At 45.6% G+C, this 14,026-nt stretch overlaps 1 protein-coding gene across 2 annotated transcripts in view; it reads right to left on the bottom strand.

Moving 5' to 3' along the window:
* The window catches only part of Ephb1 (EPH receptor B1), a 416,160-nt gene that overhangs the window by 129,069 nt on the left and 273,065 nt on the right, over positions 1-14,026 (bottom strand). For both annotated transcript variants that reach the window (XM_047563813.1, XM_047563814.1), the window contains exon 4: positions 5,340-5,495. In XM_047563813.1, the coding sequence (XP_047419769.1) occupies positions 5,340-5,495 (156 nt within the window). The remainder of the gene's footprint in view (positions 1-5,339; positions 5,496-14,026) is intronic.

Raw genomic sequence — 14,026 nt, forward strand, 5'->3', positions numbered from 1 at the left:
ACACAGTGACCTTGGAGCCCCTTCTTCATTCCATTTCTGCGATCAAAACTTCAGAGGGACACCCACTGCATTTGAAGAAGAAATAAAAGAAACAAGACAAGCACTGGCTTGCCTCTGTGATCCATCAAAATTTCTCCCATGTGGGTGACAGAGAAAGGGTTTTTGTGGTCAGAAATGTAACAAGGTAATTATTTTCACACCAGTCCTTCCGCATAGTTTTTCACAGACAGCAATTTTATAAGGCATAATTATCTATTTTCACCTGCTTCATAAATTCCTCCTTTCCGTTTCATCCCCTGGTAAACGAGAAATTATTTAAAACTGAAGTTACACATCGCAGCATTTGGTTTCACATGACCACGCACTTCCTTGATCCTGCCTGGATGCTCCCTCCGTCTGATTGACAGGGTCAAGCTCCCTTGCCATCTGACCCTGTCGTGGAAAGAGGAAGTAAGTCTCACTTGGAGGAGTCAATGAGCCCCCGCTTCCAGAGAACCTAGGACCAGTACTGTCAGCCACCACTCCTATCTAGCTTCCTGGTTGCTTTCACCCCAGTGGAGAGGGTGTGGCAGGTTCCCTCCCCCTTGAACAGCATGCCTGGCTACAGGGAAGTCCCCTTGTCAGATATTTTCAGCAGGATCTTCAGGCCAAGGGGACTGTGTAGTTTGGGGCTATACCATGGGTTCTACTGTGATGTGCAGAGATGGAGTCGAACCGAGGCTCTCTCGGACAACAGCCTTTTGATTTTCAGATCTTCAACATCCTCCCATGCTGGAAGCTTTGATATCTGCTGCATTCCTCACACTTTCCAGGGATATAACTCAAGCAAGTTTTAACAACGATTGAGAGTTTACTATGAACCAGGCACCGTGCCAAACATGCTCTAATATGATTTTGCTTAATCTTCCTAACAACTCAGAAAAGCATACATTAGCATGCAGTTGCGAGACTGAAATGACAGAAGCTAAGAAAGTCGAGAAAGTAGACCAAGGTCACAGAGAAAGTAGGAGGCACAGTCAAGACTCAAACATGGACATCTGAAGTGCCAAAGGCCATGACGATTTGATAAGCTTTACCAGGACCCACTTGAGATGGGAATAGTTTAGAGAGGCCAGGACTCCTCTGAGATCTCAAGCACGTTAATTGAATTTAAGGAGGGATAGAGGGAAGCCCTACAGATGGTTGGTCAGAAGCACCATTAAAACAACATGGGCCTTGTGGACCCATCTAAAGTGGGAGGGGGCAGTCTTGGGGACTGAGCCCTTCACCTGTGGGATCTGCCTCTTCCTCTAGGCAGATGGTATCAGAAATAAATTGTCTTAGAGGACACCCAGTGGGCGTCCATGGTTGCAGAATTTTTGGTGTTGGTGGGGAGAAACCTCCACAACTTTTGGAGTTCCAGAAGTTTTCTATGTTGATTGTGGTGAGATGGCAGAGGAAAAACAATGTTTCTCCTGCAGGCGTGAAGAGGACAGCAGCAACTGCTGCAGCAGAAGCACAGCAAGCCCAAAGCTGAGTCACTTCCGGCTCCTCAGTCCACAACTTTCCCAACCGTCCCTGCAGATGGGGCAGCACCTGACCCTTGTCCCCTCCCTCTGTCTCCTCCTTGCCTTAGTGGCACATCGGTACTTTCTCAGTGAAGGTGGTCCCCATTATCCAGGTAGCCTGGCTGCATTTCAGTAGCAAAGAGGGGTGGGGAGGCACCTGTGACCTGCCTGTGACTCCCCTACACCAGGCTCCCGCCTCAGCCCATGAGATCTGTCATTGGGTCTGAGCCAGTATTGGGCCCGGACTGGGAAAGGAAACCATCAGCTCGACACTCCTGCAGCAGATCTAGAATAGGAGGCCTGGGCACAGGAAGGAAATAAGGAAGAGGGGGCTGGCTGTCCACAGACCAGCAGGAGTATGTGATGGCAGACTCAGCTCCAGAGCTCACTGTGCCACATCTGAGGTCACCTAGAGCCCACACCAGTCCCTTCTGCACTGTCTTAGGGTGCAACTGCAACCCTGCTGAGTCCATTAATAAGGTTCAAGAACAAGGTGGGCACACAGGGCTGCCAGGGCCTCTCCTAGGTAAAGGGAATCCCTGTTCAAAATGGGACAACACTCTCAAAGTTTAGATGCAATAAATGAACATTTATTATATATTATTTATTATGTATTATAATAAATATATAATAACAATAAACATAATATAATAATAAATATAAAAATAAAATAATAATAAATGTAATATATATTTAGTTCTGACACCATCTGCCTAGAGGAAGTGGCGGGTCCCACAGGTTGAGGGCTAAATAAAAATATAATGTAATATAATATATATTATATTTATATATTATAAATATATATATGCTGGCCCCAAAAGATTTACAGGATTCATTAAAAATATTAATTCATAGCACAGTATAGGTTTTGTAACCTTGTAAGAGGGCACAATTTGAAAGTTGTAAGATTCTTTTAAAAATGTTCCTTATTGTTGGTGAGTAAGTGAACTGTTGATACCATCTCACTTATCCAGAAAGAGTGGTAACAAGTCAAACCAGAAGTTCTTGGGAGTCTGAGTCCTTAGATCTTGGACTGTCCTGATACTGCTGCCTCCTCCCATCCACAGGATCCGGGCACTGTAGAGCCTCCCTGTCCTGTATGTGTTAGAATGAAAGAGCTCTCCTTCTTCACCTGAGGCCCCCCAGGTGCCAACCCAGACCATAATTGTCTTCGGGTAGGACAGATGGAAGACTTCTATTTGCAAAGTGAATAAGCCCTCCCTGTCCTGGCCCCAACCAGCCTCTCTCAGGCATGGCTGGGACCCTGCACACCTGCCCTCTTTACCTGCTGGGCCAGATGGGGGCCCCAAGGCCACAGTGCAGGGCTGTGCCTCAACCACTCTAGATATGCTCCTTGTATCTGAAAAATTATTTACTGTGGTGATGTGTGATGCCTTTTTAAGAGAACAGATGGCACCTCCAATTAGAATGCTTTAAAAGGAAACCCTAATGAGAATATAAAAGCCAACAAATTGACTTTTTCATACAGTACTTCCCTGGCACACAATAAATCAAATATATAATGAGGCTCAATAAAATAATAGCTTTATTTACACTTGTTTCGCCTAGCTTTGTGCTGCACCCCAACCCTGCTCTCTGGGTCCCCCCAATAAGCACCTGCAGGTTGAGGCAGGAGCTGGACAGTGCATTCAGGAGCTGTCAGGTCTGGCCACCACAGCCAAGTGAAGACTGGAGCTATCTATTTCTGGTCTGAGCTTAGCACACTGTATCTGGGGGTTCAAGAGGCAGGGCTACGTAGAGGTATGGCAGTCATGGAGAGACACAAGGGCAAGTCCAGCTCCATCCCACTCTGGGTAAGGGAGGGAGAGAATGGCAAGGTAACAGAGGAAAAGAGAAGATGTGCTCAACCCCCATTTCTGGCTGGGTAGGAGAGACGGAAGGAGAAAGTCTGTGGCAGGGCACTCAGGACATGGGTAGGTAGAGTGAGTTTACCAAGGATAGACTGGAGGCTTTATTTTTCCAGAAATTGGTCCTGTTGGTTCAGATACATCAAGTAAGGTGTCTGGAAGATAAAGCTTCATAAATAAATAGGAGAGGTGATATAGCAAGGAGGACATTTCCACCTTAGCATTCTCAGTGTCTGATCATTGGCGTCCCTTCCTTCAGGTAGCCTTATTCAAAAGTGGGTGAAATTTATAGGGTATGTGTGCTGAAGTGGGAGCTGGAAGCCTCAGGCTTCTATGGGCATGAATTGACGAGCAGAGACAGCCTGAACAGTGATGGGATCAGGAGCAGAGGTGGAGGGAACTGGTTCAGTAGGTGAGCCATGAGACCTGGCCAAATGCTCTGGACATCAAAGACACCAGTCCTCAGTCTGAACACCCAGGCAGTAGCTACTGGCATCCATAAGTGTCTTCTAAAGAAGCAGGATTAAACAGTGCTCTGTAGGCTCGTGGAAGACCCCCCAGGGGAACCTCAGAACTCGGTGGAAGATACACCACCACAGAAAGACAGCCAGCAGAAATGGAATTATTTCTGTTAATCTCCACCCACCAGAGAAAGAAGTCTGGGGAAAATCAGTTTACAAGAGGAAGAGCTTTTCCTCAGTTCAAATCTATAGCATTGATCGAGCGCAGGACCTTGATCCAGAAGACACTTTCATTCCTCCTTTGTACCCAGCAAAGGTTACATTTGCTACAAGGCCAGAATTAAGAAATTCTTCCACTCAGAATCCAGTTATTTTTTCTGTCTACCAAACTGAAAATATGTATGAAATGTCCCTCTGCGGCCTTGTGCCCTGGGGGTCAGTGAGAGGGACTTGGTCCACCAAGGTGTAAGGGATGGCCCTTGCTCATGGCAAGACATGGCAGTGCCTACAATGCAGAAGAAAGTTCCAGCATGATTAGAGGCTCACCTGGAGTATTGATCCCAGAACCTGTTAGGAATACTGAAAAGACAGATCATCACTATTTCAGGCTGCAACCCTTAGGGAAAGAGTAACACACTATGTAAAGTGCTGCACAGAGAGTAGTGCTTCCTGCCTCCCATGGTTATGAGGGGAAGGCTGGGAGGAAATCACCCCTGTCCTAGCCGGGGGAGCAGAGATGCCCTCTGCTTTGGTAGGATGACTGGTTTTCCCTCTAAAGCAGATAAGGAGCAAGGGGATGAATCTGCTGCTTCCTCATCCTTGGAATTTATGCCTCACTGATGCACCCTGTAGTCATCTTCTCATGTTGTCCTTCAGAAAAGCACAGGTGCTGCAACATGCTGGCATAAGAAGGAACACAGGAAGATGAATCCATGGTCCTGGACAGAAGGACTCTCATTTGGTAGTGAGGATAAGACAATCAGAGAGTAACTGGACAATTAACCAAATTGCGAGAGCTCTGGAGAAGCATGGTTGCAGATATACAGGAATCCCAGTGAAGAGAGGAGAGTTTTAGCTGTGGGGACCTGGAGGGGATTGGAGGAAGGGTTCTGAAGAATTAGTAGGAGTCATTGCAGTATTCTAGTGGATCTTGGCTTGCACTCAGAGTACTCTCCAGGTTGGCATTTTACCATCTGATGACCAGACGTTGTCCTGCTGGGGTGATAGGTTGACCCTCCCATCTGATAGGAGTACAGAAGAAAGAACATAATCCTGATCTTGTGCTACTGAGCAGAGAGAAGGATTTTGTACCCTGCAGCACAAGAGTTGCTATTTCAGCACCATGGCCAGCACCTCAGCCTTGGACCGCAATGAAAGGCTGTCTTCTCTTTCCTGCCCCAGGTCCACCATGTGCACTGTCAAGGACCCAAATCCCCCAGCCCAAATCCCTTCTAGACACTTACTAGTGCACGCCACTTCTGGGGGGTCAAAATCCGCTCGGTAGTAGCCAGTCCGGCAGGTGCAGATAGGAGACGCCTCTGAAGGGGAACGGCTGTTGGAGGGGCAATGTGAGCAGCCCTCAGCTTCCTGGCTGGCCTTGAATGTCCCTGCAGGACAGGCTGGAATACAAAGAGATTATGTGAGAATTAAGGGAAGAGTAGCAGTTTCCTGGCACTGGAAAATAAAGAATTCTGCCCTCCAAAAAGGGGTATGGTGAATCTCATTTTGAGATATTCCTACTTAATACTTTCAGTTCTTCAATCATCCATGAGTGAAATATGTTTTCCTGGGACCAACAGCCTCTCTCACTTGAATAATATGGAAAATGGTTCTTCCCTCTCAGATGTGTTAAAAGAGCTAATTGAGAAAATGAATCTGATGTGTAGCTCCATGCCTAGGACGTAAGTGCTCTAGATATGGTGGCTCTCTCACCTTTCCACCTGGTTAATAGCCAGGGCCTTGCCCTGAGCTATTCACTAGAGGAATCTAGCCTTACAGTTTCAGAAGGAAAGGAGTCTGGTCGACAGTGGACCAGATTCTTGGTTCTTAAATGCCATGTTGTGACACACACCGAAGACACCGTGAGGTGTGTTAACAAGCACTTCTTATGAACAAGGTAAAAGACTGAAATTCATGAGTGATTCTTTAAAAGAAAATTAGAGTGATTTTGAGGTTACTGCCTTAACAACATCATTCTTCCTTAATTGCATTTTGATATGCTTGCAAGGGTGGAGCAGGAAAAGAATGGCTTTGCAGGCAATGCGCTGGGGAATGTGTCATGCACTTGGTATCATCTGTCACACAGATGGCAATGGGAAAGGTTGGGAACACCTGCTATAGCTCTGTGGCCACCTTAGATGCTCTCACATTGAAGCACTCTCCCTAGTTCACTGTGGGATCAGCCTAGAGTCATGCCCTGTGACGTCTGCCTCCAGGCGGTCCCTTAACCTTTGAACATGTCTCCACTACAGAAACCCTCAATCCAGAAAGCTGATCTTCTTGCTGATCTCTCAAAAGTGTGATCCTGCCTCTCCTACTTCTCTGAGGTCCTTTCTCACCACCTCAGTCCCAAACTCTTCCTTTCCCCATGAAACCTGGCTCATTCTCCTTTAAATTCACTGTTTCTTCAACTTGTTTGATTTTCCCACACACCTCACTAATTCATTCAACAAACATTTACTGTCCATTTCCCAAGAACCTGAGCTGGGGGACACGGTCTGCCTTTAAGGAGCTCTTGATCCAGTGTAGTCACGCTGTTACCATACAATATGATTGTTGCCTTACCAGAAGTACTGTGATAATGGCTTCTAGTTATACAAAACTCATCTTCCCAAATATATTGTTCCCTCCTGGAAGGTGCAGAGCATTCTTTAATAATAGCAGTAGCCACCATCTGCTAACTCGTCTTGCTAAGTGCTTTACATGTCTTGCTCTATGGGGTGGCTATTATTATCTCCATTCTGCTAATGAGGAAATTGGGACCTGGAGAGGTTACAAAAGTTACCCAGGATATCACAGTGGGAGAAATGATAGTGATGATATACATATAAGCAATTTGAAAAACATCCACCACTTTACTGCCCAGACAAGAAAGAAGAATGGTTTCCTATGCTGTGAAAGTTTTCTCAGTCTGATGCTCACTTAAAGTGACGAAATGGTTTCAGTTACTCTGGATGAGCCCTGGGGTGGGAGCCCATTCTGAATGAGAGGCAACCTTTGTGACATTGAATGTTCTGGAATGGTGTTCTTGAAATATGGGTTCTATGGATTTTTAACACCTAATCCTTACAAAAGGGCTCGGTGGTAAGTCATTTTGAAAGTATGAATCTACAAGGTTAATTTTGTTTTTTAATTGCAGAATTTCTCAAAACATCAAAATTATAGGATCTAGAATATTGTGCCTTTTCACCAAAAAGCCCTTCTTTGCAAAGCATCCCCTGGGACTCACATTCCAAGAATACACTGTTAGGTGTTACTTTCCAACTGTCAGGAAACAAATTTCTTTTGTAACCCAAGTACAAACAAACCACTTGCTGACCTCTCTCAGCACATTCAAAAGAAACTTCTCTGAAGAAAAAAAAAGATATTAGCTCAACTATTTACTAAATAACCAATAAACAATACACCGAAGCAGAAAACACTGAATGGCATACCCTGAATGCCCTAGAATTTGGCTTCCTAATCATCTTGCCAAGGTCACTCAATAGTCTCTTCCTCTCTTCCTCCCCCTCTCCTTTTCTTCTTCCCATATCTCACCATCCTCCTCTATAGAACACTCAGACCTGTTCATTGTCATTCTCTGACAATTCTGGACCTGCTCAGTTTTGGAACCAAGAACCACAGACAAGCCCTGGTCCTGCTGCAGGGCTCTGGATGCAGAAGGACTCTTTCCTGGAAAGGGAACATGGCGGCTGCTCAGGCAATCACATTTGGTCCCCACCACACCATCATTTTCTTAATGTATTAGTCCAAGAAGAACAAAATGTTTTCACTTTTTTCCCAGCACTTAAAGGCCTCCTTACTTTACATTTAATATGCTAACAGCACAAACAATTGTCTTGATATCCACAAGTGGCAAAGAGATTTGCAGAGCGCCTTCCTCTGAGATTTCTGATGAAGAAAGGCAGTTCCAAGACACCATAGGGGTAGGAAGAGAGGAGAATGGGTCCCAGCTGAACTTCAGGGAGAGTGGCTCAGACAGAGGTGGGGGGAGTGTCTGGAGGGGTCTGACTCATAGTCCCCAGGGAGGTGAGTACTGGGTAGTTCTGGATCTGCTTCCTGTCTCTGCTGGTTCTCGCTAGGGGGACTCTGGCAAGTTAGATAATACTCCAGAGTCTCAGTTTGCTCATCTGTATAAAGGATCTATAAAACTCTCCTCACAACTCCCCCAGATCCCTAGTATTCAATAAACTCAAATACCAAATGCAGCCACCATTAATGTGTGTGCTATATAATGCTGATTCCCTTTCATCCCGACAGCAAAGTTAGAATATAAAACTCAGCATATAAATTTGCAGTTCCAAAGAGGGCAAATAAATCCTGGAACCACATGGAAGAAGGCGTTTCTGCATAGGTTATTTCTGTTTGGATAATTGGCAAATCATTAGATCTATAAAATATTTTACCTATAATTACAGAATGGATGAATTTCCTCAATATTCAGATTTTGTTAATATCTTGTTAAAATCTGTGTCTAGGCATCTCCTAATTTATGAAGAAGCAATCTCCCTAAATCCACTTGTTCAACCTTCAGATTGTAACTTGTAGCCACATGGGCATTATATTTTGTCATAGAAAGAGAGCTTTAAATAATGGTTTAAAGTGGCAGACTAGTCCACAAAGCCTTTGTAACTCATCTTGTGTTAGACACCACTAATAAGAATAGAAGTTAACAACGCTGTTTTTTACTAAAAAAATATGCCCTCCCTTGAGGAAAAAAAAAAAAAAAAAACAGGTTTAATTGGAGCTTTGTAGTTAATGCTGACAAAGAACAGATAGGCCAAGAACAGCAAATGCAAAGGTCAAGTAAGTCACTTGGACACAGAGAGCAGCTGGGATGTGTACTACAGTAGGGAATGGTGGGGACTCTGGCTGCTTGGAGACTGCACATCTGTCTAAAATCTCTACAGTTTCAAAAATAATAAGCACTGTGATCACCTAACCAAATACACCTCAGCAGTTTCAAGCAATTTCAAGGTGGATAACTCAGTTCTTTGCTTTAAGATTTCAAACTCCAGGGTGGCCTTTCTTGATACAGAATTATGGTCAGTGCTATTCCTAAGGTTACGAGCCCCTCATTTAACAAACGTGTATTGAGAATCTTCCACCAGTCAGGTGTCAAGCTGGAGGAAGAGGGCAGTGAGTAGATGGGGATTTGGGGAGCCTTACCCCTGGTGAGGGAGGCAGACAGGGATCACTGCTTCTGCTACAGCAGGTTCTGTGCTCTGTCTGTGTGTAAAAAGGGGACCTGTCATCCAGGATGCACATCATTTGGGGACCTTTCCTTGTAAGATGAGGATATGAGAAATATCTGTTTGTGGCAGCCAGGAGGCAAGATTCCAAGGTGGAAGGACACAAAGCAAGGGGGGACAGAGAATGGGAGAATTAGGAAGGGAAATTAGGTCAGAAAGGCTCCAGCCTAGGACCTCAGCAGGGAGAGTTTCATTCTATTCCAGGCGGTGGGTGGGAAGAGAAGAGCCACATACAGCTTGCTGCGCATCGTGGAAGACCTTGTTCAGAGGGAAACCTCTACAGGAGCTTGTGTTGCTTACCTGGGTGTGGCCCACAATTGTTTTGTTTTCTTAAGAAAGAGGGGAGCGGTTTACTTTCCTTCCTTGCAAGTGTTCAGAGTTCAGACAGAAGATTCAGGCTAAACTTGCAGTCAAAGCATCTGGGCGGTGCCCCCCCCCCCCAACACACACACCTCCTCTCCCATCCCTGACTTCAGCCTAGGGGAAGAGACAAGACCCATAACCCACCCCTAAACCAATCTGTATTTTCCACCTGCTCGGCAAAACACACACTTCCTCCTGCTTCAAGAAACAAGAGGCAGGTACACGTCACCTCTAGCTGGTATCCAGAAGGTCACCTTGAAACGCCCACCCAACTTCTCAGCGCCTCCAAGATGTAACGAATTACCCGCTGTGTACAATGCTCTTGAGAATGCCCCTCCCCCCGTGTCCCTGCACGAAGACGCCCAGTGACACTGAATCCATCACCTACAGTACTATTACTTTATAAAGAAACAGATTAAGTGTCTCATAAACAGTGCAGTGATTGAGATAATGGAAAGCGCCTCTCGCCCCGTCGGCAGCATCAGGTTATGAAGCATTTCCAAGCAGCCAGGAAGAGGAAATTAATAGAAGCAAGAGGGAATAACCACTTTTATGCAATTTCCTCAGGAGATAGTGGACCATCTAATCTTTATTGGAGCCCTTTAACCTGTCACTCAGCACTCACCAGAGCCTCTTTAGCTCACGCAATTTTTCTTGATATCTAAGGAAGATAAGACGAAAACCTCAAAACATTATTTTATAATTTTCGAAGGTGGAGGGTGCGTCTTGCCTCTGCCCCTCCTCCCTCGATGGAGGCCTCCAAAAACATTTTTATGCAGCAGAAATATAGAAGAGCTTAACTATTCCCAGTGCATGGTCCAGGGGGTCAGAGCTATTCTGCAGGAAGAAAATCTCTCCTTGCATTTTAAATGTGGTTCTTCCCTCTACCGCTGCCTTCTGTCCTTGCTCTTTCTTTTTAATAATCTGATTACTTCTCCTGATCTAATTTTTTTCCCCCAAATGAGTTTGCAAAGGTTCATGCCAATGAATATTCATCCGCTGCTTAAGAGCCGGTGCCATTTTCTCAAGGCAGGTGCAGCCCAGCAGCTGGCGCTGGGAGGTCTGCCTGCCTCGCGGGGTGAGAGCGAGAGGGGCGAGGCACAGGCTTCAGCCCAGGGCTCAGTGCGCCCCAGACCTCCCCCTTACCTGCATGCTTTGCTTCTCTCTCTAGGAGAAGCCAAAGTGCCTCTCGTGGCTGCTGCTAAGAATTATGGGATGGGTGTGGAGGAGGTGGGTAAGAAATTCTTGCACACAGTTCTGCACAGCTCTTCCCATAGGTCTGTGGCCTTGCACTGATCTAGAGTCCCCCACAGACAAATGTGTCCTTCACTGGTGGCTAACACTGTGGGTTCTTGGCTCTGAAAGTCCAGACAAGGGCCTCTCTGTCAGGTGGTGCCAGTGAGATGCCTGCTGGGATTCCCCTGTCTACTCTCCAAAGTAGTCTCTGCTTTTCCCTGGATAACACTAGGACATCCCATGGGAACCCAAGGCCTTATGGGAGCTCCCAGTTTCCCTTATATTCATGGCAATGCTGAGAAAGCTGATAGCAAAGAAGTGGTGACCATCAATCCATCCATTCATCCATCCAACTACCGTGCCAGCTTCCTGAAGTCTGGCATGAGGTCCCGTCTTCTCCACATTGTCCTTTCTCTCATGCTTGGCAAAGTCTCACACATAGGCATGCTCATCCTATGGCTAACTGATCTGAACGTTCACCAAAGGCCTGCTGTGGTGAGGCCTAAAGGGTGAAAGCTATGATAGTAATAACAACGGTAAATATGATCTTGATGTGGAGTGTGTGAGGTGACAGCCACGGCCATACAAAGTGTGCATCCCTACAGATTTCCAGGAGTGTTAGTTGATGATGCATATTTAAAGCTTCAAAATGTTCACACCTTTGGTTCAACAATTCTACTTCTAAAGACTTATTCTAAAGAAAAAACAAGCAGATGTGAGATGAGATTTTTGTTCATGGATGCTCATCACAGTGTTATAACAGAAAAGGAAGGAGAAAGGGAGGGAGTAGGGAAGAAAGAAGGACTTAAAAGTCTAAAAAGAAAGTAGTGACTAAATAAATCATGAAACAATCTTATAATGAAATAATATACAGCCATTAAAATTGTATCAGGAAATAAATTTGAAAAGTGGGTTTTAAACTATATATGGAGTATGAACTTCTTTATATGTACACACACCATTCTCACTAAAATGCAAAATGTGAGTGGTAGTATTACTGGTGATTATTATTTTTCTGTACTGTTTCAGTGATATAGTTATATATCTATATCTTTCATAATCAAAGAAAATCTCATTCACTACATTTTTTTTTTTTTTTTTGGTACCAGGGATTGAACCCAGGTGGGCTTAACCACTGAGCCACATCCCCCGGCCTTTTTTCTTTTTTATGAGACAGGGTCTCACTAAGTTGCTTAGGGCCTTGCTAAGTTGCTGAGGCTGGCTTTGAACATGGACCATCACATCTAGCTTCATTTACTGCATTTTGAAAATTTTCAGAAGACACAGAAGTATGGATGTCAAACTCTAATCCCAAGGACCTGAGCTGGGCAGGGAAGGACAGAGTGGGCTGTGTACTGATAAACATTCTACAGGAAGTGCACTGTATTGGAGGTCTTTAGAGGAAGGGGAGAGTGGACAGGAGCTGGGAAGTCTGCCCAGAGGAGCTACATACGCACAGGTCCTTGAAGCATGGGGAAGAGCGGATACAGAAATGGAAGGGTGAGGCCAAGGGAAGGAGTGAGCCAAGACTCAGACAGAGCAGGACCTCCAGCTTCCCTGGGAAACTGTGGACCACAAAGCATTTATGGGGCCCATGGTGGGAGGTGGGCTGGGCCATTTTCATTTCTATATCAACCTAGGCATATGAAGCCAAATAGGTCTCTAGTTCTTGCCTCCCTGGGCCCAGTGCCAGCTGTAATGGCCTGTGCAGTTGGGACACTTAGCTGTGTCATACACTTGTATCACTCATGATGACATTTGCTGAAATTGATGAATACCGCAGGCATCATGACATGGACCAGACTGTAACTCACAGTGCTATTAGGCTGCACAGACAGCAGCAGCCATGAACCTAGAATGTAGCAGTATGGAATTTGTTGAAGAAGTGGGGTCAGGGTGGTGGGGGTGCTTTGCCTTGATGGAATGGGGAGATCATGGGTCAAGACAAGCAGAGGAACAAGGTCTCACGGGGAGAAGGCAGGTCCTCAGGACCTCATTGTGGGTGGTTTCCTATTACACATCAGAGCCAAGGCCCTATCCAGAAGTGGGAAACTGGTTTGGGCATCAAAGAAAAGTCTAGGGCTGGATACTGCAATCCTTGCTCAAGGCCAGTGGTTGGAGAGTGGGCATAGCCAGAAAGCAAGCCCAGGTACCTTCTAATGGTCTAAGTCAATTGTAATCAAGCTGTAGCCTCAAGACCAGCAGTGCTGTCGTCTGAGTGTTTGCTCACCCTTAGAATCACATGCTGGTGTTCAGAGGTAAGGTCTGTGGGAGGTGATGAGATCGTGAGGGGGAGCCTTCATCGACGGGATTAATGCTCTTCCAGAAAGAGAGAGAAGACAGCTTGCTTTCTCTGTTCCCTGCCTTGTGAACATACCAGAAGGTAGTCATCTGCAAACCAGGAAGAGGGCCCTCACCAGATACCAGATCTGCTGGCATCTTGATCTTGTACTTTCCAGCATCCAGAATTATGAGAAATAAGTGTTTGTTTTTAAGTCACCCAGCTGACAGGGTATTTGTTACAGAGACCAGACAAAGACAAGCAGCATCGGCATTATCTAGAAACCTGGAGAAATGAAGAATCTTGAACCCTAATCCAGACCTACTGAATAAGGAAATCCAGGAATGGGACTTGAGTTTTGCCAAGCCTGCCAGGTAACAATGCCACAGTGATAGTCTGGCAACCACTACTCCAGGCCACCTGGGGAGCAGGACACCAGGCCCTTGACTCTGAAAGGCTGACATTTCCAGGAGTGTGAATTTTTAATCAGCCTAGCCTCTGAACCTTGGGCTCCTCACAGTATTAAAGGATGCCAAAGTCACCTCCTTCTCATAGCTAGTGAAGATCCATGTGAAGTCGACAAAATTCCTGGAAGGTAGTATCTCCTCGGTAAATAGCAGCAAGATGTTTTCTGCAAGGGTGCAGGCTGAATATTTCCATCCATTGTTCATTTTTTAAACAGTATTTATTAACTATCTACTATATGCAGGGAGCTGTGCTAGGCACTGGGATTTATCAGTGGAGGGAGCAGGAAGATGCTTCCCCCCTGGAGAGGAGGTCCTGGTGGAGGAAGGCAGAC

This window comes from Sciurus carolinensis, chromosome 9 (assembly GCF_902686445.1).
Source record: "Sciurus carolinensis chromosome 9, mSciCar1.2, whole genome shotgun sequence".
Taxonomy (NCBI): Eukaryota; Metazoa; Chordata; class Mammalia; order Rodentia; family Sciuridae; genus Sciurus; species Sciurus carolinensis.